The sequence below is a fragment of the Rattus norvegicus genome, chromosome 5 (genome assembly GCF_021556685.1).
Source record: "Rattus norvegicus strain SHRSP/BbbUtx chromosome 5, alternate assembly SHRSP_T2T, whole genome shotgun sequence".
NCBI classification, from domain to species: Eukaryota; Metazoa; Chordata; class Mammalia; order Rodentia; family Muridae; genus Rattus; species Rattus norvegicus.
Genome location: NC_141538.1, coordinates 108,263,339 through 108,289,651, shown reverse-complemented (window position 1 = coordinate 108,289,651; position 26,313 = coordinate 108,263,339). Strand labels below are relative to the sequence as shown.

Here is a 26,313-nt window from a genome sequence, read left to right as displayed (position 1 = left end):
TGGTTTTGTTTGTTCTGGCAGAGTTGAAGAAAGGTTTACATAGTGACTACTAACATCGCACCAGCGAAAGCCATTTAAGGTGAAGGCAATTTTCAGCCACCTTCTTGCAGCTGATTACAAGGCACTGAATATTTCTATGGTAAGATAATTTCAACCCATTTGAGACTTTTTAAAGACACCTATAAATGCCTAAGTACTATGAAGATGATAAAACAGGATGCTCCAGAAGGTTTTAAAGAAGAGAGCAGAGAATAAAACCAAGAATAAGAACTGAATGGTTCGGGCTCTAAGATCAAGAATTGATAAATGGAACCTCATGAAACTGGAAAGCTTCTGTAAGGCAAAGGACACAGCCAATAGGACAAATCAGCAGCCTACAGATTGGGAAAAAATCTTCACTTGCCCCACATCCAATAGAGGGCTAATATCCAAAATGTATAAGAACTAAAGAGGCTAACCACCAAAAAACCAAACAGCCCAATCAAAAAATAGGGTACAGAACTAAACCGAGAATTTACAACTGAGGAATATCGAATGCCTGAGAAGCACCTAAAGAAATGTTCAAAGTCCTTAGCCATCAGGGAACTGCAAACCAAAACAACCCTAAGATTCCAACTTGCACCAATCAGAATGACTAAGATCAAAAACTCAGGTGATGCTTGTGAGGACGTAGAAAAAGAGAAACACTCCTCCATTACCGGTGGGATTGCAAACTGGTACAAGCATTGTGGAAATCAATCTGGAGGCTCCTCAGAAAATTAGAAACAGATCTACCTGAAGACTCAGCTATATCACTCCTAGGCATAATACCCAAAAGATGTCCCACCATGCCACAGGGCACATGCTCCACTGTGTTCAGAGCAGCCTTATTTGTGATAGCCAGAAGCTTGAAGTAACCCAGATGACCCACAACAGAAGAATGGATATAGAAGATGTGGTTCATTTATACAATGGAATACTACTCAGCTATTAAGAATGATAACATGCATGATATGTACCCACTAAGAAGTGTATATTAGCCAAAAAAGTATAGAATTATCAGGATACAATCCACAGAACTCAAGAAGGTTAACAAGTCAAAAAGCCCAAGTGAGAATGCCTCAGTCCCACTTGGGAGGGAGAAGAAAGTATCACGAGAGAGGAAGGGAGGGAGGGAGGGAGGGAGGAAGGGAGGGAGGGAGGGAGGGAGGGAGGGAGGGAGGAAGGGAGGGAGTGAGGGAGGGAGGAACCTAAGTGGGAAAGGTGACACAGAGAGGAAAAGGAGAACATGATCATGTACTGAGGGGAACAGGATTAAAACCCTGAAGGCCAGCAGAAAGAATGGAAATAGGCAATCTTGGAATGCAGGAGGTGGGGGACCCTCTAGAATGTAATAGAGACTGGGGAAGAGAGACTCTCAGAACTCAAAGGGAGAGGCCTTAAACGAAATACCCCACACTGGAGAGAAGGAACTTGTAGAGTCCACACCCAGTAGAAAGACAGGGCATCAAGTGGAGGGATGGGGTTGCCATCCCATAGTCAAAAGCTCTGACCCAGAATTGTTCCTGTCTTAAAGAGCTGAAGGAACAAAAATAAAGAAGAATGTGAGGAAAAGGAGGCTCAGTGACAAGTCCAAAATGGGATCCAGCTCAGGGAGTCGGAGGAGGAGGCACCAAGGCCTGGCACTATTACTGATGCTATGGTGTGCTTACAAACAGGAGGCTATCATGACTGCCCTCCGAAAAACCCAACAAGCAGCTGAAAGAGTCAGACGCAGATATTTACACCCAACCAACGGACAGGAGCTGCTGACCTCTGTGGTTTCTAGGGGAAAGCTGGAAGAGGCTAAGGAGGAGGATGAACCTATAAGAGGACCAGCAGTCTCAACTAACCTGGACCCCTGGGATCTCAGACACTGAGCCACCAACCAGGCAGCATACACCAGCTGATATGAAGCCCCCAACATATATACAGCAGAGGACTGCCTGGTCTGGACTCAGTCAGAGAAGATGCTCCTAACCCTCGAGACGTCAGGTCCCAGGGAGTGGCGAGGTATATGAGGGTGGAGGGGTGAGAGGGAAATAGTCTCTTACAGACATATGGGGGGAAGGAGTTGTAGGATGTGGAACAGTCGAAGGGTGGACCAGGAGGGGTTTAGAGTCTAGACTGTAAAAAAAGATTAAAGAATAAATAAATACAAAAGATGTTACAAATCAAACTGCAAGCTGTTGTGGGGACACAAAAGAGAGACACCATAGCACCTGCAGTAAGCGAAGACAAGGAACAGAATGTAGAGGGAAATTCAAAACAGCAGGCTTAGTGTGGCCATGGGACAGATTCACCAGAGGTAGGAAGTCACTCCCTTCTGATAGCTCGACAACCAGCAGGCCTGGCAGATCACGTTCTCTTACTGTTCAAAGGAAAAGAGAACGTACAGCCAGCTCTAGAACATTCCTGCTCCTTAAGAACTTCACAGTCCCAGCAGCTAAAGAAAGAACAACACAAGGATCTAGCTCTAAAATTAGCACACCCCATTCTGTGTCCTTCATTTATTCTATTTTACATTACCTTTCAGGGCATTGCTGGAAAAAAGCTGTCAGCTGCTGCAGGAGTAGTGGCCAGCAATCAGGCCTGTGCTCAAGCACGGTGATCAAAGGCTGAGGAGGATTTCTGAGAAACACAGGAAATCATATCATTAGCTGTCATTTCAGGAGTAAGCATTCTCTCTATCCCAATATAGCAACAAAGAAGCCAATGCCAGTTACAGACATTTCCCAGGAGCTACAATGTCACAAAACTATGGCTTCCTGAACTAGGAAGGTGGTTTGTGAGAACTGACTTTTCCTGCATTTTATCTAATTCTTCTCCTGAAAAGAAAACAGGTCCAGGGGTTGGGGATTTAGCTCAGTGGTAGAGTGCTTGCCTAGGAAGTGCAAGGCCCTGGGTTCGTTCCCCAGCTCCGAGAAAAAAAAAAAAAAAAAAAAAAAAGAAAACATGTCCAGAGAGTCTCAGAGGTCCTGCTATTCAATAGCTCAGACTTCAGCCCGTCTCCTTCATCCAGTAGCTCTCTCCAAACTACCCTGGATGTCCCCATTCCTCCTCTTACTGTTCTTTCCCATGCAGGTAAGTCATCCTTCCCTCTCACATTAGGCTAGCTGGTAAGCAACACGCATCTTCTGCTCATGGTTTCTTTTACATTATTCTTAGTTTATGTATGTCTGTGCATCGAGAGCACCCAGTGACTGGAGGGCAGAAAACAGCACAGAATCCTTGGAGTTACAGATGGTGGTTAGCTTCAATGTGAGTGCTAGGAACTGAGTCACTGGTCCTGTGTAAGGGCAGCTAGTACTCTCAGCACTGAGGCATCTCTCCGGTCCATCCTCATTTTTAGTACATTCTCAGTACATGCATGGTTCTGGGTCCTCCAGAGAAGTATAAAGGGAAAGACAATATTCCTCCCATCTCTAACAGAAAAGCTTCCAAACTGAAAATGCTTTAAAACTGCTGTTGTACGGGACTTCATATTACTTGGCCTATTTGCATTAAGATATCTAAAGTTTTTATTAAACAGAGAATCTGAAATCTGGAGGATTTTCAAAGAATGGGGCTTTAGGAAGAATGCAAAAAGCACAACACATTTTTTCAATAGTTCAAAAGCCTAATAATAACTGTAAATGTACCAGGTTTTTTTTTTTTTTTTTTGCTTTTGTTTTGTTTTGTTGTTGTTGTTGCTGCTTTTACTTTATATTTATTTGCGCATTTGGGGGAGAAAGGCACCATAGAGTGAATATGGAGATCAAAGGACAGCTCTTGGGAGCCAGGTCCTCTTCCACCATGGGGGTTCAAGAGATTGAACTCAAGCCATCAGGATAGGCAGCAGTAGATGTAGTAAGTACTTCTTGGGACTTATTTGCGTAATGCTAGGGATTAAGTCCAGGGCCCCACATGCGCTAGACTAGTGCTTTACCGCTGAGTCACCTGCAGTACACAAGTAACTTCCCAGGGACAACTCTTGATTCTTCTTTTTTTTTTTTTTGGAGCTGGGGACCGAACCCAGGGCCTCGTGCTTGCTAGGCAAGCGCTCTACCACTGAGCCAAATCCCCAACCCCCCTCTTGATTCTTTTTAAATGAACGTTTGTCTGTCTGTCTGCTTTTTGTACCACAGAGCGTGAGTAGGAGCCATGGGCTCTTGCCCTACTCTCTTACTTCGGCTGCACAGTATCCTGCCGGCTGGGCAGTCAAGCAGCTTCCAGGCAATCCTCCTGTCTTCAATTCCCATCTCCACACAGGTGTGTGAACACTGATGCACGCTCCTGAATCTGACTTTTTATGTGAGTTCCAGGAAAGAACTCAGGCCATCAGGCTTGGAAGAGCGTTTGTCCACTCCTCCATCACCTCAGCAGCCTTGTAAAGCTAAACCCAGCTAAACCCAGACTCATAATCCCCCTGCTCTTCAGGCTCATAATCCCCCTGCTCTTCAGGCTCATAATCCCCTGCTCTTCAGGCTCATAATCCCCTGCTCTTCAGAGGTTCCACCAGCACACACTGCCGCCACTGGCTCTTGCTGGTTCTAAAAGCACATGGGTTTTCCAGCACATCAGCATCATTACCTAGAAAGTGAGAAACACAAATTCCCACAGCCCATGCAGACCTACTAAAGCCCTGCCATAAAGAACCAATTCCGGGGTTGGGGATTTAGCTCAGTGGTAGAGCACTTGCCTAGCAAGCGCAGGGCCCTGGGTTCAGTACCCAGCTCCAAAAAAAAAGAAAAGAGAAAAAAAAAAAAAAGAAACAATTCCAACCAGAGCTGCAGGTCAGAGTGTAGCTCTCGCCCAGGGCCTAGTCTCAGTTATCTAGGGGTTTCTAGGAATAGTGTTCATACGTAAGCAACTTTTTAAAACTCTGTAGGTGACTCTAATAAGTTCTGCACTCTGACAGCTGTTACAAGGGGGGGGAAACCTCTGAAGAAAAGCCAAGGATAGGGCTTTTTCTGATTTATACTGTCTTTTACAAAGAAAAAAACATTAGTAGATCTACGACAGTTAAACTCCAGATCTGTGGTAATACCTGACAGTCCTCTACAATTTCTGGCTATTATACCTTCATCTCTTTACTTCTGCTTCAAGCTTACCTGCTCTACCTTGCACTTATCTCAAAGGCCAGCAGCCTGCTCCTTAACATACAGGCTATTTCTGACTGCCAGATTACCATTGCTAAAATAACTCCAACCAACCTTTTACACCAAGCAGCAAAACTCGCATCAAAATCTTGTATATAAATCCTAAACTCTTTAGCAAGTAAACCTATCCAGAGTCACCTTCCATTCTGGATGTCACGGATATCAAGTCCAAATGCTCCCAAGTCCTAAACACCACTGAGCACATCACAGCAGAATAAGGTCTTGAACACTCATGGCAGTCACTGCCCCTTCTGATAAGCATGCTGGTGTAAGGAGCTTGGTACAGGACCAGTCCCGAATCCTCCAGCTCAGGGTGGCCTGCCTGGCTACTTAAGAAGAAACTCTGAGCATAACAGCAAAGCTCTTATGCATTCACAAAGCCCTGAAGTGATTCCCAATTCTTCTCTTAGAAACCAGCCCTTGGAGAGATGGCTCAGTGGTTCAGAGCGCTGACTGCTCTTCAATTCCCAGCACCCCATGGCAGCTCGCAACTGTAACTCCAGTTCCAGGGCATCTGGCACCCACACATGGACAAACATACAGGCAAAATACCAATGCATATAAAATAAATTAAGAAAGAGAGAGAGAGAGAGAGAGAGAGAGAGAGAGAGAGAGGGAGGGAGAAATCAGCTGCTGCCTACTCTACTTACCCTCTCTCCTCTTCCGGTTCCCCCCAAACCCCACTGCCTCTTCTCGACCTTCTCATCCTCATTCCATTCCTGTCTCTCCCACCCCAGCAAGATAACAACAAGTCAGTCTCCCCTTGAAAACACATTCGATGTAAACCAGGTCAACAGAAATAAAACATTTTAACGCAGCAGAAGTGACACACATACGCAACCAGCCTGCTCTGACACAGCTCTGTTCCACTCAGAATGTAAGGAACCATTCATTCATTGGCTGCAGGAAACGCAGGGCCTGTTTCACCAGCTATTGGATTCAGCCAATTCCAGTTGCACCTCAATCTTAATCCCTGAAGATTAGATTAGGTAGAATATGTAAGAATAAAGTCCAAATTAATTACTGATTTAGACCACTGGATAATTAATTTGTCCAGACAACTGAATACACTCTATGTGATAATACTGTAAAAAATAACATACGATATTGATTACAAAAAGCTGATAACCTTGAAAGAAGTGACATAGAAAATGAAAACATTGACTCTGGTTGAATAGTATTTGATTATTAATATCACACTTTTTCAAACAACACAAATAACCTAAAATCAATTATAATTGCCAAAGTTTTGTTTTTAAGCATAATAAACCAAAGAGCTAAGTTCTCCCTTGTGAACCATCAAATTGATATGTGAACACACATGAAAAATAAAACACAGAGGCTTATACTCGAGTAACAGGATGGATGTGTCTTAACTAAACAAACTGCACCGCCATCACACATGAGACAGGCTTCACAGTGGGGCACAGCTCCACAGCCTGATGAGCAACAACCTTGCCTCCTCCACCAGGATTCTTGAGCCTCCCAAGTGCTGACAGTCAGAGCTGCCTCTGACTCTGCCTAAGGTCCCTGTAGGGGCCAAACTGTCTCTGGTTCAGAACCACTAACTGAAGTCCACAGCAAGTGCAGGGTGAAGCACAAAGCTGAGCAGGCTTCACCTTACACAATAAACACTAACTTACACTAAATGTAACCGTCAGGACCAAATCTACATTTCTTACGGAAAAACACTTAACAAAACTTAGCACTGGATGCCCAAGAAAACCGAAAAGGCTTAGAATGGAAAAAAAACATGAAATTATTCCTTTATAAATTATTATAAATTATATCTTATTCTAAAATAAACACCATTAGAAAATACAGATGCTAATTTGAGTGTGACAGAAAATGAAGTTATTATCCAATCAAAAACATTATAATTAGAGCATGAAAAATGCCATACGGCTGAATATAGTTCACTCTCAATATATTCAAGATTTGATTATTAAATTTATGGATTATTCAAACTTTCTTTCTTCTTTCACTTGCTCTTTGTTAGCCATTCAACTTCTTTAACATGTATTCAAATCAGTAAGTTCAAGGCATTTGAAAGGATACACGATTTAAACTCCAAAAAATTTAATTTGGAAGTGCTATTGAGAGAGACAGAGAGACAGACAGACAGTTGGACAGACGGACAGACAGAGAGACAGAGACAGTGACAGAGGGAGACAGTGAGGGAGAGGGACACAGTGAGAGAGGGGGAGACAGTGAGGGAGGGGGAGGGAGAGGGGAAGGGAAGAGGGAAGGGAGGGTGGGTGGTTGAGCACTGAGCACAGGTACTTGTGTACTTCCTGACTATGGCTGCCTCAGATCCTTTCCTGCTCTGTGAGATTTCTTAAAATAAATTGATTTATTAATTCAATCATTCTCAGGTCTGCTACTCAAGCCACATAGTTAAATTACTCCATCCTTTGTTTAAAGTGTATGGCTGGGCCTCCAGCCAATCAGGTCATTGGCTAATAGTGGCCACAGAGTAGGATATTTAGAAAATCCAGCCAAGTGTGGATGCCACCACTGCTGTCATCACTGCAGTGGACATTATACAAGACATCGAACACACTTGGACTCTTTTACTGTTATATAGCCACGTCCCTGTATCAAATAAAACTGAAACTAGACAGAGAGGATGTGACGTGGGATGAAGGAACACAGAATTACCAGAAATAAAAAAAAAAAAAAAATCTAGTCTCATGTAGCCAAGACTGGCTTTCACCTCACTACATAATCTGCCTCCACCTCCCTAGTGCTGGGATTGTAGGTGTGCACCACCATGCCCCATTCGTGCAGATCAAACCCACCCCTATCCATACTAAGAACTCTAGCCACTGAGCTATACGTCTGTCTCCAGATTGACATTCTCCAGCAAAGCATGAGCTCTCTGGCAAGAGAATTAGCCTCTTTTGACCAATGCCCCTTCACCTGTAAAATGAGCTCAGGCTAGACAGCTAACAACTGGAGATGCATAACCCACATGAGCATTAGATCCCAAGCAGAGGATACACAGGACGCACTCAAGCCCTGCAAAGGCAGCAGAGCATATAGATGGTGCTCCCATCTGTGATTATGTGGCAAGCGTGAATGACTCTACGGCCAATGTCTGTGAAACCAAAAACCTCGCCTATTTTTATCTCAGAGAGAAAAAGCATCCTGTATTGTCTGCTTCCTAGGAAAGTAAAGTGCTATGTCCAGAAGGATGATTAAATCGGAATTATCTAGCTCCTGAGATAGCCTATAGATCTGCTTTCTCCTTAAAGGAGAATAACATCATTTCTAAAGATCAAAATCAATACAAATGAGACAAGCGGGTCGCCTCCATCGGCCTCCATCGCCGGTCAATCTCTTAGTGTGCCTCGGTTTTCCTTTGGTATGCCACATGAACCAGTATGTTGAACATTCTTTGGCACTTTCTATTTTGTGATGTGCAAGCATATTTACTGGTATTCTAAGTAAATTATATGACGTAATATCTAACAAATTAAAGAGTCCCATCAACACTAACCAGGGTGAATTCATGTGTGAGAACAGTCAGCCTAAAAGTTGAGTCTCTGTCCTAATCTCTTTTGTTTCCCATTGTGTGTCAAATATACTTCTATAATGAATATAATTACACACACACACACACACACACACACACACACACACACACACACACCAAACATGTCCCCACGTTATCTTTTAAAGCTCAAACTGCTTTATTTATATACTCATAACTGAAAGAATATAGAAGATCATGAAAAATCAATTCTGTCCCAGAGTCTGTAGTGTTCAGAGTGGGGGATGGGGACGACAGAGAAGACTACAGACTTGGATGCAAATATTTCTTCGCTCCCCACCTTTCACTAGGATTATTGACAGTGGAGAGCAGTGCATGCATCTCAAATTAAGGAGCAGAGGGAAAGAAGAATGATATATGCACGGTTCCATCAGACTATCACCGAGGCAAGGATAAAATAAGGTATGCAACCATAGTCACCTTTACAAGAATAAATGCATCAATCTTAATAGAAATGAGGGAATAAAAAAATTAGCTGTGTGGCAGTTAAACCGGGAAGCAAAAGTTATCTGTAACCTTTAGGTCACCTCAACCTTTCGCTTCATCTCTGAGCATCAGAAAGCTATGATTTGATTTACATGGTGAATTCAGCGGCTGGCGCAGAGAGCCTTTTCTCTGTGAGAAACAATGCCTGCACGTCACTGTGCATTTCCATGTATGCAGCTGTGACCCTGGTGCTTTCAGAGCAATGCACAGCACTTACTCCATCAAATATGCATTTTAAAAGCATTTCTCTACCTGCTTGGAATTCTGATTGGAAAGTGCTGGTGAGAAGCTGGGTATTTTTTTTTTTAATCTCTGCAGATAAGTTAAAAGGTGTACATAATAAGAAAATGTTATGAGGATTACAACATGGGTATTACTGCAAAAGAGAAAATGATTCAAAAGGAGAAATTAGTAGTAATCATAAAGCACTGTGTAACATAATTTGAAAACATATATTTGTGTGCTTTCCATAGGAGGGCCTCAGGAAAGCACCAGAGTAAACGTGCTTTGGTCTGGACATTTTTGACTGATTGTATCTTTCCTCAGGTCTGTCAGGCAGGTAAGAAGTATATAAGGTTTTTATTAAATACGCTGCTTACTATGTCCTCACGTGCATCCTTCCCTGGGATCACTATTTGAAGATGAGACTTTTAATGCAAAGTTAGCTTTCAAGAAGAAGTGATGCCCTGGGGTTGTGGGCAGGGATGGTATAGGTGCTTCAGGATCTAAGGCCTTTCTTTTTTTTTTTTTTTTTTTTGGTTCTTTTTTTCGGAGCTGGGGACCGAACCCAGGGCCTTGCGCTTCCTAGGCAAGCGCCCTACCACTGAGCCAGATCCCCAGCCCCTAAGGCCTTTCTTTTATTCAGTTATATGCAATGACCATGCACAATAAATAAGCTAAACATTGGAATGATTTTTGTAGCCTCACACATGTTTTTTTAAATTACCATGGCAGTCTTTACATCAGTATCTATATTTAGAAAATTTCACACAGCATTTTCCAGGGACGACTGCTGGCTAAAGATGAATAATATATATAAACTTATTCTTTAGGTATGACTGTCAATCCCAGCAGCAAATCCCACATGGTTAGAATCATTAATAGAAATCACTAACAAAGACAATCATAGTGCGAAGAAAGGAAGGAAGAATGAAGTCAGAAGCGAAACATTCTTGCAGACAGAAAGAATTGGACGGCAGAGAAGGCAGATAGCCCTGAAGGGCATGGCTGCCTGGGCTCACTCAAGTCCTGCCTGGCTTCATTCTTCATTTTGTTTTTGTTTTCTTTAGTCCCACTGGGCTTGTTCAGAGGCAGAAGTGACTGTGACACCATGCTCCTCATCTTCCTCCCCCTGGTCTTTACATAAAGATTGCCATGAGCCCTTTGAACTTAGATGAAAAAGGTTTAAAACTATGTTCACACATTCCTAAGTCAAAGTCCAAAAACTGGAAAGATCTCTTAAAGATTCTGACGGGAAGTAAGCACCAAAACATTAAAGCAGGCTATATATCTAGAGTAATTGCTACATTTGCCTTAGCTAACCTGTTTTCAGAACTATAAACACTACCCCCTCCCCACCCAAAAAAGGTTATCTAAGGTTTGTTCTCACCTGAAACAATGGTTTCCTGAGTAACCTCACCAGTGATAAAAAACCAAGGTAGGTTTATTTTTTAATAACCTTCAGAATAAATGTAAAAGTCAAAACACTAAAAATTCACTTCATAATGAACAAAAAAACATCTGAGATAAATAAAATGCGGTCTATGCATGCATTAGAGAAAGGGAAGAAAGAACTGGTACATGTGACAACATGGATGAAATCCTGAAAAGCATATGCCAGAAAGCCACACATAGAAGGAGGCACATTCTATGTTTCCATCACAACAAATTTCTAGAATGTGCAAACTAAATAACAGTATTCTCCATGGGTGGGTGGGAATAAATGGCCTTGCATACAGGGCTTCCTTTAGAGGTGATACAACGTCCTGAAACTAGTCGTGGAAGTTATATAATTTAGTGAACTTTAATAAAATCCACTTGCTCAAACACCTGGCATATAAATTGTGTCACGATAAAAAAGAAGCACTAAAAAATACTGTAAACTTCAGCCAGGTCTGATGACTCAGGCCTCTAACTCTGGTACTCTGAAGCCTAAAGCAAGAGATCACAGCCGCAAACCAGCCTGGGCCACGTAGCAATCTCGAAACAATCGCAATGAGATTGACGTTACAAATTCTAAACTTAAGGCAGAGAGATGACTCAGTTATAAAGAACTTGCTTTGCATGCCTTAGGACCTGAGTTCAGATCCCCAGAACCGATGTAAAGCTGTACACAGTAGGGTGAATCTGCAATCTTTGTGCTCTTATAGAGACAAACTAGATCAGAAGCACCAGACACTCGTAGGCTTCCATGAGCTAGTTTGGTGTAAGCAGTAGAAAGCCATAAGAGAACCTGTCTCACACAAGGTGGAAGATGAAGACTGACCTCCACTTGTATGCCAAAGCACATACATTACTGCATTCACACACACACACACACACACACACACACACACACACACACACACACACACAGTGGGTGGTGTACACTTTTAGTCCTAGCAACACTTGGGAGGCAGAAGGAGACAAACCTCTGAATTCAAGGCCAACTTGATCTATGGAAGGAGCTCCAGGTCAGGAGTAACCAGAGTTACGTGGTAAAACCATGTCAAACAAACAAACAAACAAACAAACAAATTCGCAATAAATATCAACGACCACACACTATTTTAAATTGCTAGCCTTTTCATTTTAGAAACATACGTATATCACATAAAGTAAATTAACACAATAAATGTATTAAATTTTATTTCCCTGAAGAAAATTCCAAGTTCAGATCTCATTTACTCCTGATAGTCATTTCCGCCCCTCAAGCCATTTCTGGCTCCCCTTTGTCGCTACGGACGTGAAGTACTGGGGAGTGGGGAGCACTGTTCTGAAGCAGCGCCATGCCATTGCAGTGAACACTGCGGGCAATAGGAAGCTGGGTTCTGGACGGTCTCTGTGTCTCCCCCACAGATTTCTCCTCAGTTCTGTCAGGAAGTTGACACGTATGACGAATCAGAGCAGGGTGACTAGGTGATCAAAGTTAAACCCACCGTGAACAACAGGATGGCTATCACGGTACCTGGGGTGTGCTCCTCAGATACACATGGCACTGTTTATGCTATTCAAAATGTCAGCCCCACAACAGACCCCGAGCAGGTGAGATGAGGTTCTGGGCTTTAGAAGAACTTTTGAAACCGACAACTAAAGACAGCCTGCGACCCTAAACAATATCCTACACATCATCAACCCTAAACAATATCCTACACATCATCAACCGTAAACAATATCCTACACATATCAACCCTAGACAATATCTTACACAACATCAACCGTAAACAATATCTTACACATCACCAACCCTAAACAATATCTTACACATTATCAACCCTAAACAATATCTTACACATTATCAACCCTAAACAATACCTTACACATCATCAACCCTAAACAATATCTCACACATTATCAACCCTAAACAATATCTTACACATCATCAACCCTAGACAATATCATACACAACATCAACCATAAACAATATCTTCACATCATCAACCCTAAACAATATCTTACACATCATCAACCCTAGACAATATCTTATACATCATCAACCCTAGACAATATCTTACACATTATCAACCGTAAACAATATCTTCACATCATCAACCCTAAACAATATCTTACACATCATCAACCCTAGACAATATCTTACACAACATCAACCGTAAACAATATCTTCACATCATCAACCCTAAACAATATCTTACACATCATCAACCCTAGACAATATCTTATACATCATCAACCCTAGACAATATCTTACATATTATCAACCGTAAACAATATCTTCACATCATCAACCCTAAACAATATCTTCACTTTATCAACCCTAAACAATATCTTACACATCATCAACCCTAAACAATATCTTACACATCATCAACCCTAAACAATATCCTACACATTATCAAAATAAAAAGGGAAACAGAAAAAAGTGAATCCCCACTATTCTTTAAATGAAACTAAAATTCTTTGCAATGGCCACCTCTCCTGAGCCATATGCAGGCCTCTCCCTCCTCTGAACACCAAACAGCCGTTCAGCCTCCTTGAGCCCCTCTAGCACACCACAGAGCTCTCACATGGCTTGTATCAGCAGTGGAGAAACTGTTTGAACTATTCAAGTTCTGGTGCCACGTCTTCCTTCAAAATAGACAGTAAGAGAAAATGCAAGAGGGTTATGGCTTAGAAAAAAACAGTCACCAAATTAAAAAACAGTGCTGTATTTTGATAACTGTAACTGCACACCAGTCTCTGTTCGTTTGTTGGTATTTACACCTGACTTCAATGCTAAGTCAGAGAATCAGCGTAAGTCACGAAGTATCTCGGCCTTTACGATCCTTAAATCCTTAATTCTCCAGTCACAAAACCTACAAATAGAGGATTAAACCTGCACACAGGGCACAGAGTTTCAATCCACTCAGGATCCAACCATCCTATGCTACTGACCTCAGCGCCTACTTCAGAGTCCACCATCTGCCGAGTCATTAAATATTCCCTCATCCCAGAAAGTACAGCTTCCCACGAACAGGATTCTGAACATTTGATATTTGTACATGTCAGCCACTGTCTGGCACATCAGAATAAAGCACAAATTCTGGAACAAGCAGTCACTGCTCATGAATTCACAGCTATTTCCTCACTTTCACTGAGAGAAGAGAGACCGTAAAAAGATTGCCATAATATGAATATGCAGAGAAAAATTAAAAAGCACAGGATGAGAGTTCATGGAAATGGTGTATTACAAAGTGAATGAGAAAATTAACATCTAATAATTGGCAAATCAAGGTCACACTTGCAGCCAACTCAGACCCAACAAAGGGAGAAGAAAGTCTGAACTAAAAGATGCCTTAATAGCAATGAAATGAATAATATGTTAATTAATTTAAAATTTGTTTACAAGTAGAAAGGCATTTCTAAAGTTCTGGAAAACAGTTCCTAGAGCGGGTCATAAACTTTGCTGTCCGCAGACTGTATCCTGTGAGCAGACATGTTGTGTCTGCCAACCTCATACTTTCAAATGCTGGGAGTGCCTGCCAGCATTTAATCAGGAAAATTCACACAGAAACCTTCCACTTATTAAAAGATCTGAAGGTCTGGCAAGGCTGACACCCGCCACCTCTTTGTAACAAGACTAATAATTCTCCACAGGACCTTCTCACGGGAGTTACATAGGAAACTGAAAAGAACCAGGGCTTCAGGCTGACCCACGGTCACTCTAAGCTTTGATCGGTTACAGGTCTATTGAGAAGCTGCTTAGAGCGTGCTAAGGCACAACTGCAATGGGGACTTCGATGTTAGGTATTTTCCACTTGGTTAAAGCTCCTCAGCTAACAGCAAGAGCTGTTACTACCTTTTCCTCACAGTTACTCCCATCCCGAGGGTAGCAACAGTTGTAGTTCTATTCTAATACAGGCATCCAATCTTGACCAAGTCAGGAAGCTCAAGAAGGATGCTCTGGAAGGAGCAAGATCAACTTCATCAACAATAACGCTAATCCAGCTTTTTCTCCAAGCACAATCAGTAATCAACAGCACTCAAATCCCAACACAAGTGTGTACTTCAGGCCCAGGTTGCAAAACTGCATACGGAAAACTCTGAGGATAAACTCCTTGTGCATAGGAAGCCCCGACAACCTGTGCAGGTTTCTAAGAGGGTATTTAGGACTCTCTTCCTTTCCTGCTCCCACAACCCCCCCACTCACCATCTGAAGGCACCAGCATCTAATAGAGCCATGGAATTAAGTCATTGAATGAATCCATGACCTCCTACATTCTCTCGCTTTGCATCTGCTTGCTCTCTTTGGCTGGGTTCTTCTTTAGTTCTGCTCCTAGCTTCTACATTGTAGATGGCTAACATGGTTCCTTGATGCTGTTCCAAGGAAGAAAGGAGGTGGACCTGAACCATTCGACCCACCCTCTCTATCCTTGCAGCCCATATGTGGTGCCATGCAGTGCTTGGGGCTGAAGAAAGGTCTTGTAAGTGTGAGACACAAAAAGACTTGCATCCATATCCGAAAGCAACTGGATGAGCACGCTGACTCCTGAGTCACAGACAAGTGTGGGAGGAGTGAGACTCTCTGGCAAGCAACACAAAGAAGCAGTGGTTCTAAGTATCTCTCAAGTCTTCCTCATTCTTACAGACTTGGAGGACCACTGAACTCTGGGCCCACTGGAAGAAGGAGCTTCACTAGGGCCCCTGGTCCTCACATATTCTCTCTCACGCCTAATGCCATAAGCCATTCCACAGAAACAGTTAAAACGACCGTGTATTCTATGCTACTATGATTCAAATTAATCAGACATTTGAACAAAAAGACAAGCATTTTTAAAACACAACTATATATTTGCAGAGTCCATAACGTCCTGAAAACTACAGATTATCTTCACACACAAAAAAGCCAGTTATATGCCACACTATGATTTTTAAATTAATCCCATGCCTCTCAGCAATGTTCTAAGTCTCTCACAATCCTTTTCCCCTTTACACCATGCTCTCACCAGCTGCCTCTGAAAGGCGGGTTGATGCTGCTAACCAACACATAGCAAGGAAGGCTCTAAAACAGCATGACAATTTTATGCTCGACTCAGGTAATCATAGCTCTCTTGAGGGGAATCTGCACTTCACACTTACCTTCCCCCTGCTCCTGCCATCCACAATCCCCTCTGGGAAAACTTCAGACTCTAATACACTCGATTACACTCTACAGATTTATAATGCCAAACAGCCATTCGCATAAGGGCTCTCCGTAAACATTACCAGATTTATGCCAACTTGGGTGATTGATTTGGACCCCTTAGCGTGTCACCTTATTTCAAGGCAAACCTTACAGATCCATTTCTCCTTAATTCCTTAATCGGGGCTCCCTAGTCACACCTGTACCTTTCCCATTGTGAGAATGAGGCCATGGTTAGAAGGACCAGTAATAAGACAAAATGAATTCTAGAAGGGACAGTGGGTGAGACAAGAGAGATGGGTGATGTCAATCCCACGCAGAGAAGATTATCAGCATGAGAATGAGAATAACCACACTGTTCCGGTATAAAAGAATCGCTCATATTACCAGCATCTAAACATACACTTCTTAAACATTAATGAGCCCATGAGTTGCCTACAGATATCTCCCAAAATGCAGGCTCGGATTTAAGTAGCCTGCAGTGCAACTCATGCAGATGCTTTCTACCAAGTTCCCGGGTGCTGCTCATGCTACACCGTGGCTCTGCTCCTCGGTGAGGGTGGGAGGGAGCAGCAGCAGTATCAACTGCATGCTCGTCAGATCTCTGGCGTCCACCTTAGGCTTACACAGAGATCCAGGTCAACTGGTGTGCATCACCAGACAGCAGCCTACTGCCTCGTGTGCTCAGAGAACTGGCTCCGCCTGGGAGCATTTAACACAGGAGTGGGGCTCCTAGCAGAGACTCTGGTCCAGTGAGGTATTTGGATGGTGTCACATTTGTTTCTTTTAAAGCATACCCAGGTGGTTCTGATGAGCAGGCAATACAGAGAACCATAGATCTAAAATACCCTCCTGGGTAGGAGGGAAATATAAACTGACTGCTAATGGGATGAGGAATTTCTTTGGGGGAGGAAGAAATGTTCTAAATTTAACTATGGTGAAAATTGTATAACTGTAGATGGAAACCACTGAACTGTACAGTTTAAATGTGTCCCTCACGTGATCTGTGAATTATACCTCAATAAAACTGTCATGCAGAATGATTAAAACCCTTAGTAGCTTCTCTGTAGAAACATGAATAAATAATGGAACAACAATGAAACGGAATTATTTTCTATCCTGAAAATTTAGACCAAAATTTTGATTTCTTTTAAACATGAGGCAGGACAAGTCTCTCTCCAGAAATACTAAGGTCTGCTTGCCGACACATCAATCAATTCTGCTCCAGGCAGGACATGGGAAGTAGACTGTGAGTTAACCACTTGCATTAAAAACCCTGCTTAAAGTATGCTTAAAGGAAGAAGCAAAAGAAAAGGGAAGGGAAAGGAGGAAAGGGAGGAGAAAGAGATGGTGGGGAATATTTATCCATTTGGAAAACTTGCCCTGTACACTACAAGTTCCTAGGCTGGGTGTGGTGGTCCATGCCTTTAATCTCAGCACTTGGAAGGCAGAGGAAGATGGATTTCTGTGAGTTGGAGGCCAGCCATGGCAAAGAAAGAAAAAGAAAGGAAGAAAGGAAGAAAGGAAGAAAGGAAGAAAGGAAGAAAGGAAGAAAGGAAGAAAGGAAGAAAGGAAGAAAGAAAGAAAGAAAGAAAGAAAGAAAGAAAGAAAGAAAGAAAGAAAGAAAATATCACATTTTCTATTTTTTCTATATATTTGAAATTATTGAAAAACATGCCAAAAATATGTAAAATACAATCTGACTTTGTTTTTAAAAATATCCTAAGAAGTCCTAGATAATAAATACACTCAGGAAAATGAGGCCGACCACAGGCAACATTAACATTAAAGGACCAGACACGGCTCACTTACCAACAGAAAGCATAGGAGATCAGCAGGCAACATTGTTCCAGAAACCCACAGGGCTGGTGGCCAATGTCGACTCTTAACTACAGGTTCCGTGAGCTCAAATCAGCACAGCCCAGGTAAGCAACCCCAACCCCTAAGCCAACCCTACCCTCATTCTTTGAAATAGAAAAAAATTCTACTGCATCAAATTCCTATGACAACATGAACTAGTGAAACACATCTTCTGGGAGCTTTGCTGAGAACCCTTGTGCTCAGAAAGGGCTCTGTGGTGCTGAGTGACATCATCATCACAACTGAGTAGGACACCCTCCTTACCAGAAAAGCTCCCACAAAAGCCAGTGCATTCTGTGGTTACTGCTGTGTATTTTCTTTTTAAAGTCACTCTACCTTATCACATTCTACAGACAACAAGGAGAAAGCACTAGACCCTGACCTTGCAAACAAATGTCTCCTATTACTTTCCATGGTGAAGAAGCTGGCCTTCCTGCCCATACAAATCCCTGTGCTTTAAAAATATTTGCTCAATGAGCTCTTCGGGTTTCAAAGTTCTGAGAGAAAACAGTAGCTTGTTGTTGTTGTTGCTGTTGTTGTTGTTGTTGAGAGGTCTTCTGTATTCAGAAGTGTTGATCCTTCCACTTCTACCTACCAAGTGCAGAGATCACACACCTGGTGACAGTTATTATAAAGCAAAAAGAAAAAGAAAAAGAAAAAGAAAAAAAAGAAAAAAGAAAGGAAGGAAGAGAGGAGAGGGGAGGGGAGGGGAGGGGAGGGGAAGAGGGCAGGGCAGGGCAGGGCAGGGCAAAGCCACTTCAATTTTGAGTAACAGATTTCACTTCCAAAGAAGCAACTTGGAAAGCACACTGGTGATGCGCAACACATTGTCAACTCCACCATTCCCCAGCCTTTGAAACGGTCACTTTCTGAGGAGTAAAGCCCACAATGACTGAATGTATATCCTTCTGGTTTAAAAGCCAAATCTTAAGGAAATAGATCTTGTTCATAATTTAGCGAATGACGTAAAACTTCCTCTATATTTAAAGGAGAGGAAGGGACAGCCCAATAGCTTAGTAAATTCTCTTATGCCAAGCCTGATGACCTAACTTTGAGACGTGGACTCACAGAGCAGAAGGTGAGAATGACTCCCAGAAGTTATCCTCCAGCACACACACTCATGCACACTCACATACACACAATCACACACAGGTGCACACTCAAATGTCTGCACACTCACGCGCACGCATGCACACACCACAGGAGAGAAGACTTACCTGATAGAATATAGGTCCTGAAGATCCTTTGCCCCACCTTGTCCTTCCCTGGATGCTTGCATTTGTAATAATTTCATAAGGGCTTTTATCAAACCGGACATATTCCTGTAAAAAGAGCATAATAACATGCTAAATGTTCCAGACTTAAAATGAATGTGCTAAGCAGGTGTTTAATCCTGTTTTTCCTTCTCGTGATGTGAGATACTAAAATAAGAGCCTCACACACACTAGCCAAGCGCTCTAATGAGCTGCACCTCCCTCCAATTCCATCATTCCCAAACCACTAAACGCCTGCCACCCACACTGAACGGTGGGCACCTACAGACTCTCGGCTCTCCTTTCAGCACAGCCAAGACCCATGTATGAAAAAGGAAAACGTGGCCAAAAAATCAAACCAGCTATCAATCACCTCCCTACACACACGTGGGGAAAATCAATCAGAGAAAAAAGCAAACATTAGCCCACATAATTCAAGTCAGTGACCACATCAGTTACCCGGAATAAACGATCAAGTCATTTATAAATATTAGCAGACCATGAAAAATAACCAGACACATGAAATGGATCAACCACTCAAAAGAGCAGGCCAGGGGACCAATTAAAGCAAAACAAAGGGCATTAAATCAAAAGGAAATTAATAAAAAGAAGAATTACACTTTAAAGTTTTTCCTTATTCTGTAAGAAAAAATATATCAAAAAGAAAAAGAAGTACTCAATTAAAATAAGTCTCCCTTATTAACTAGAAAAAAATCTTATAAATAAAAATGGCTTACTAATTTTTAAGCAACTTAAAAATAATGTTTGCGGGGTTGGGGATTTAGCTCAGCGGTAGAGCACTTGCCTAGCAAGCGCAAGGCCCTGGGTTCGGTCCCCAGCTCCGAAAAAAAGAAAAAAAAATAATGTTTGCTAACATTTATTGAGCATCTACTCTAGGCTGAGCACTGTAAGTGCATAACATATTATTGGTCATACCATACAGAACATTCCCTCAGCACTGAGTTTAGGGCCAGGAAACTTCCCATGACTTGGAGTACTTACATGAACTGTGACTAACTGTACATTTTCATGCCATTTAAATTTTTCCATCTGACAAAGGATTAGACAACAGCAGTCAACAGCAGTGGCCATTACTTGGCTACTGGGCACCCAGGTAATGTGGTTAATCCAAACCCAGATGTGCTACACGTACTCAAGTTTGATTCCCAGCACACACATAGCATCTGTAACTCCAATTCCAGGGACCCAATGCCTTTCCTGGTCTCTCTGAGCACCAAAAATGCATATGGTACACAGATATTGTGCATGCAAAAACACCCATACGCACAAAAATATTTTTGAAATACTCAGAAGGAGCAGGCATAGGTGGCACACAACTTTAATCCCAGCACTCAAGAAGTAGAAGCAGGAGGATCTCTGTGAGGTCAAGGCCAGCTGGTCTACAAACTGAATATCCAGGTCACCCAGGGCTATGCAGAGAAACCCCATCTCAGAAAAAATAAATCAGAAAGAACATAAAATATGACTGCATGTTCAAATAGTATTTTGACATTTGGGATTACATAAGTTCATTATTAAAATTAGTATCATCAGTTTCTTTTTACTTTTTTAAATCTATTATCAAAAAGAAATGTCAATTTATTTTTATTTGTGTGTATACATGCCTGCAGGGATGCATCCAGCTCCCCCTGGAGCTGAAGTTACAGTACTCATGAGTTACCTGATGTGGGTACTGGGAATGAAAGCTGGGTCCTATGGAAGAACAGCCAGGGTCCCTAACCACCAAGCCATCTCTGCACCCGCAACTATGAGAAAATTCGAGCAGCATTTGTAACTCAGATTCACGGCTCATGTTATATTTCTACTTCACAGCACTGTTGCTGACAGTCCTAAGATTTAGTTCCTAAGGAGATTCTTCTGGGACTGTCAACATTTCCCTTCCAATCTGAATTTTCCACAGTATTTTCAACAGTAGTTTTTCCTTTCATATGAATTCTCTTACATGCCCATGCAAAGGTTCACGGATGAACCTTTTATGACATAGATCATATGTGTATGGAGTCGCTCATCTATGAATCCACTATAAACGGTCCCCACATTAAATGAAAGGCTGAAAGTAAAGATGCTCTCTCCTAGTACTCAGTGGGACCTGAGTCTTGGATCCGAGACCCCACATAGAGGTGGACAATGCAGAGCATGTCAGTAACTCAGGGCTGAGAATGGTGTGGGCTCAGTACAACTCTTACCTCAACAGGATAAAGTGGAAAACAATAAAGCGGGGGGCAATGGGGTAAAAAGGTACCAGCATTGGCCCTGCCTCCTACATGCACATGAACCGGTAAACCCACTCATTCATATTCTCTCTCTCTCTCTCTCTCTCTCTCTCTCTCTCTCTCTCTCTCACACACACACACACACACACACACACACACACACACACACACCACATACACACAGATTATGTCTCCCCTGTATGTTCTTGGATGGCTGTCAAAGGTTAGCTTTGCTCACATAGCCCTTAATGATTGTGATAGTTTCATGGTACTTTACCTCATGCAACAAAATGACCAGTTAAACTCACTGTGACCCAATAAAATTAAGCAGAGAAACTTTTATAGTATATAAAAAATTTTATAGTATACATAGTATATTATATTTTATAAGAGAAAGCTGCTGGAAATACTTCATGCTAACACAGTTTGATACACAACTGGGGGTGGGGATGGGTAGAGAAAACAGCAATAGACCCATAGCAAGAGCCTTTCATTACAATGCAAAATGGACTGGATCTGTGCTTTAGCTAAGAGCCTTCTTTGACAGTGACAGAGCAGGTGATGAGGACAGGTCTAGGGACCCTACAGGCCAGTCACAGGGTCTGCTCAGAGCACACAAATACGAGGGTGTCCCGCTTGTATTTACACGGTAGTAGGAGGTACAGGATGATCTCCAGGGGACACAAATGTTTCCTCACTGGCTGCTTTGCAAAGCTGTTTGCAGTTCCATGGCTGCTTGATTCTTTTCTTGGTGAGATGGGCATCTGCAAGGGTACAGTCCAGAATCCTAGAGCTGCCCACCCCAGAGAGGCCAAGACAAAAGCCAAAACACATGATAACTATCTCAGGAGGGTTTTCAGGCACCTCTGGAGGCCGTTTCTGTCCATTAGGATCACCGCGATTCTTCCAACAATCTTCTCGACTGCTACTCTAAATATATAGTTCTCCATTACTTAGAGGGGAGCTATCTCAATATTCACAACATTGAAATGATCTGCTCCTTTACAATTCTTTATCCATTTATTTTATTCAGAACTGCTGGCCTATGAAGAACCTGGACCACAAAGAGTTGTTCCTCTCTGCAATGCTGTCCTTTACAAAGATCCAGAAGTTTTCAGCAGGGAAACCGAAGCTGGGCTATCATCGGCTGAAGATCCTATAGTAGTTGGGACTTGTCCAGCCTCAGTTGCTGAGTGACTCAAAGTCACTCAATCTCCTCAGGTCTCAGGATTGCACTCTGCCTCATTCTACATGGCGGAACTTAGAGTATCACTTCTGTGATGTGCACATGCCTAGCATGTCTGAGATCCTGGAACTTAGGAGTATCACTTCTGTGAGGTGCACATGCCTAGCATGTCTGAGATCCTGGAACTTAGGAGTATCATCACTTCTGTGATATGCACATGCCTAGCATGTCTGAGATCCTGGCTTCTAGCCAAGCACCGAACAGATAATTCAAACAATTGTACACCATTGGAAGTACACTAAAAATCAGTTAACATAGTATTTTAAGATGCTGACTGATTTTATAATATGCAATATAAACAAACATAAGAAAGAATTTAGTAAACAAGAAATGTGGGATCAACATGAATAACAGAAGAACTTAACTATAATTATTCAAAAGTGGTTATAAATAATGAGATAATAATTAAAAGGAAAATAATAAACAAAAATCAATATATAACTAAAATTAGTTAGTGAGAAATATTCTAAAGGGGAAAAAAGTTGCAGTGACAGATCAAATATTTACAACCTAAATGATAGGATGAATATCCAAAAAAAAAAAAAAAACCCAACAGAATATAGACATGCAAATCCCACTGAATAAGACTCATAACACCCAAAGGAGTGCGTGGGGACACACACACTCTCACACTGAGCAAACACTGCTTCAGCCTTTGTGGAAAGCAATTTTATACTATCTGTAAACCTTTTAAATGAAAAATCCCCCTACAGTTAGCCCTTACATGTACCCATAAGGAAGACACTGTATTGTGTTGGCTATGTGCAAAAGAAAATAAAGGAAGGAAGGAAGGAAAGAAGGAAGGAAGGAAGGAAGGAAGGAAAGAAGGAAGGAAAGAAGGAAGGAAGGGGAAGAGAAGGAAGGAAAAGGAAGGAAGGAAGGGAGGGAGGGGAAGGGAAGGAAAGAAAGGAAGAAAGGATGGATGGAAGGAAGGGAGGGAGGGAGGGAGGGAGGGAGGGAGGGAGGGAGGGAGGGAGGGAGGGAAGGAAACTATGTTTGCCAGTAGGAAATTAGTTAAACTGTGACGCATGGACGCATCTAACATTACAGGATATCCTGAATTTGCTAATACTGATGCAAGCAAACTTGTAAACAGCAGTGTGGAAAGATGTCCGTCACATTATAAGATAAGAAAAGCAAGCTTCAGAATTATTTTAAACACTTGGAAGGGCTGTGCACAGAAAAAATAGGATTCCAATTTCATTGGCATTAGTTTGTTCAAATTCCATTCATCTAGATCTGATTTCAGATCCCAGCTTCCTCTACGTCCCAGAGAAAATTAAGAACAGGCCTTGGAAGAATCTCTCAAACAACCCAACATTGCTAAGGTTTTCTAGTCCTGCAGTTTCCTACTGTTTGCCAGGACCCCCTAGAAAAGAACTTTTTAGAAAACAGAAAGTGATTAAAATCCTGTCCCTAGGAGCTGCGTGAGACTCCACTGCATCTGTCTGCCCTGACCCAGAAATGCAGCTTTTCCGTTTCCTTTTCCCTTTTCCTTTGGATGTTAGCCAGAACCTAAATGCGCTCTCTGGCCCTCTGAACTATCTCCCTCTTGATCTGAAGCTCCTTTCCTACCTTAAGGCAGCTTGTCCACCATGTGGCTGACCTCCCTGTTACAACACAACTTTCTCTCTCCTCTATCTTCCTCCTCCAGGGGACTGCTGAGACAGCCTCCTGGCCTGGAGTTTTTCCCTTTCAAACTCTAATGAAATTGTCCTCAAGCTTTCTTTTGAGTCCATTCTTAAATTCTTCTCTTAATGAGACTAAGAATCCCAAGAGGGGTGACCCCAACTTCCCCAGTAATATGTGGCTGCCATGAAGGGACTGGATTGATCAAAATGTCTGGTAGCAGGTTTGGTGGCTGTAGAGAGACACTACAAAAGCTCCTCTGAGGACACAGCAGGTGACTATGGTCCAGGACCAAGTGTCTGCAGGGGCCTCAGACCACTAACCACTCCAACAGCTCTCAAAGGGCCTCATGTCAGCTCCCAGGCTCATCACCTTCTAGACCAGTCTTCCAGGCCAAAGGGAACTGAGCAGCAGCCCAGTAGATAGAGGAAGGAGCCCAAGCAGGGACTCTCAGGGACTCTGATCGTGCCTTGTCCTTGGCTCTAGTCCTGCTTCCCTGCTTGGGGTTTCTAAGGTTAAGAACTCTTGCCTGTGCTTCTCCCTCACGCTCTATCCAGGCACCAGCCAAGAACTTCTTTCCCTCCCACATCTGGCTGTTAAAAGCTGTGTAACCACTGGAGCATTTTCAAGGACCCCAGGATGGGACCACTGGAGGTGTGTCCTAACTGTCACACCCAATGACCCCACCAACAGAAAGAAGCCAGATTCAACCCAATTTCCATAAAGGGCAATTAGCATTTCCTCTGCAGAGGGGGTGACACTAAGCACTTGGGACAGAAATGAGACGTGCAATTTAGGAATGATGCCTCAATTCATGCCTTAGGCCATGGGCCAAAATGTCCATGGTCCTGTCCTGGATGGAAAGAGAAAAGCCAGGAGTGTTTGCAACCCTAATCTCCAGTCTGGACCCTAAGTAATCTCGTGGCTATATATAGAGTAGAGAATGTTACAGTAGCATTGAAGGTTCATTAAGGAAAGTTGTTGCCTCCTAGCCAATTGGAATCCACTTCTGGATAGAGACAGACCATTGGCTCCTCCATTAAGAGTTAACCCATCTGTCCAGGTTAATTACTAGGCCAAAAAGACTAACCCTGAGGGAGGGAGGCTCACCAAAAGCCATGCTAAAGAGATAGAAGGAATAATTGTCCCCTTAATGAGATAATATGCTTTCCTCAAAAAATTCCTGCCTCTTCATACAGACTCTACAAAATACTAGGGGGTTTCCTCTGGGTCTGCTTACCTTTCTGAGTTCCTGTGGCAGATCTCCTTGCCAGCCTAACTCAAACAATGTCACCTAGTCTTTCCTCAATGCCTGCTCCAGGAGGCTGCCAAGATCTACAGCTTACTGTCCAGGCATTTTTTTTCTTTAACCTCTAGTAAAATTGACTCCAAGTTTCCCCTTTGAATAAAAAATAAAATAAAATTATCATTTACTACTTTCATAGTTTAAAAGTGTTCATCCTTTTGGTAATTAAAAGAATATATATGTGGACAGGTTGATTAGTTGTTTTAAAAGAACTGGGGTGGAAGGGTCAAAATATAGGATGAGGCTCAATATAGACTGCCTACAAGTGCAAAGCTTTACATTCAGTTCAAAGTAGTTGGAGAGAGAAGTTATAATCTCACCTGATGAAGGATTCTGAAGGCAAATATATTGTTTGATAATCTCCCCAATAAACACTATGAGCAGAACCGTAAAGGCTCGGTCTGTCTTGTTACTAATTGGTCTTGAGCCGCAGTGCAGCACAAAGACAAAAGCACCTACTGACAGCCGCTTACAGAGCCCCTCGTAGCCCACCTGACTTTCTGAGCTCTAGCTTTTCCTCTGGGTATCTCCTGCTTGATACTGGCCAAAGCCTAACCATGCTTCCTCTGAAACTCCGGGCTTTCCCACTATCTCTCTGACCTTCATACCTAACAGTACTGCCACAAATCTCTCTCCATTCCCCACTGCCCAGAACATGCTAGCGTTTTCAGCTTTCCTGTCCTGTTGTTTTTCCTGTCAAACTTGAATCAAGCAGTCCTTGAGCTATAAATTAATTAATTAATGTTCTGAGGAGTACTTCAGGAATT

General features: G+C 42.5%; 1 protein-coding gene across 7 annotated transcripts in view; it reads right to left on the bottom strand.

The window, feature by feature from the left end:
• Focad (focadhesin) overlaps window positions 1–26,313 on the bottom strand; it is a 330,597-nt gene that overhangs the window by 241,772 nt on the left and 62,512 nt on the right. For all 7 annotated transcript variants that reach the window (XR_015619711.1, XR_015619712.1, XR_015619713.1 and 4 more), the window contains 2 exon segments: window positions 19,096–19,200; window positions 2,548–2,649 (listed from right to left, as the gene is read on the bottom strand). Coding sequence is in view for 4 of the 7 variants with exons in the window: in XM_087549044.1 (XP_087405170.1) it covers window positions 2,548–2,649; window positions 19,096–19,200 (207 nt within the window). In the remaining 3 variants the exon portion in view is untranslated.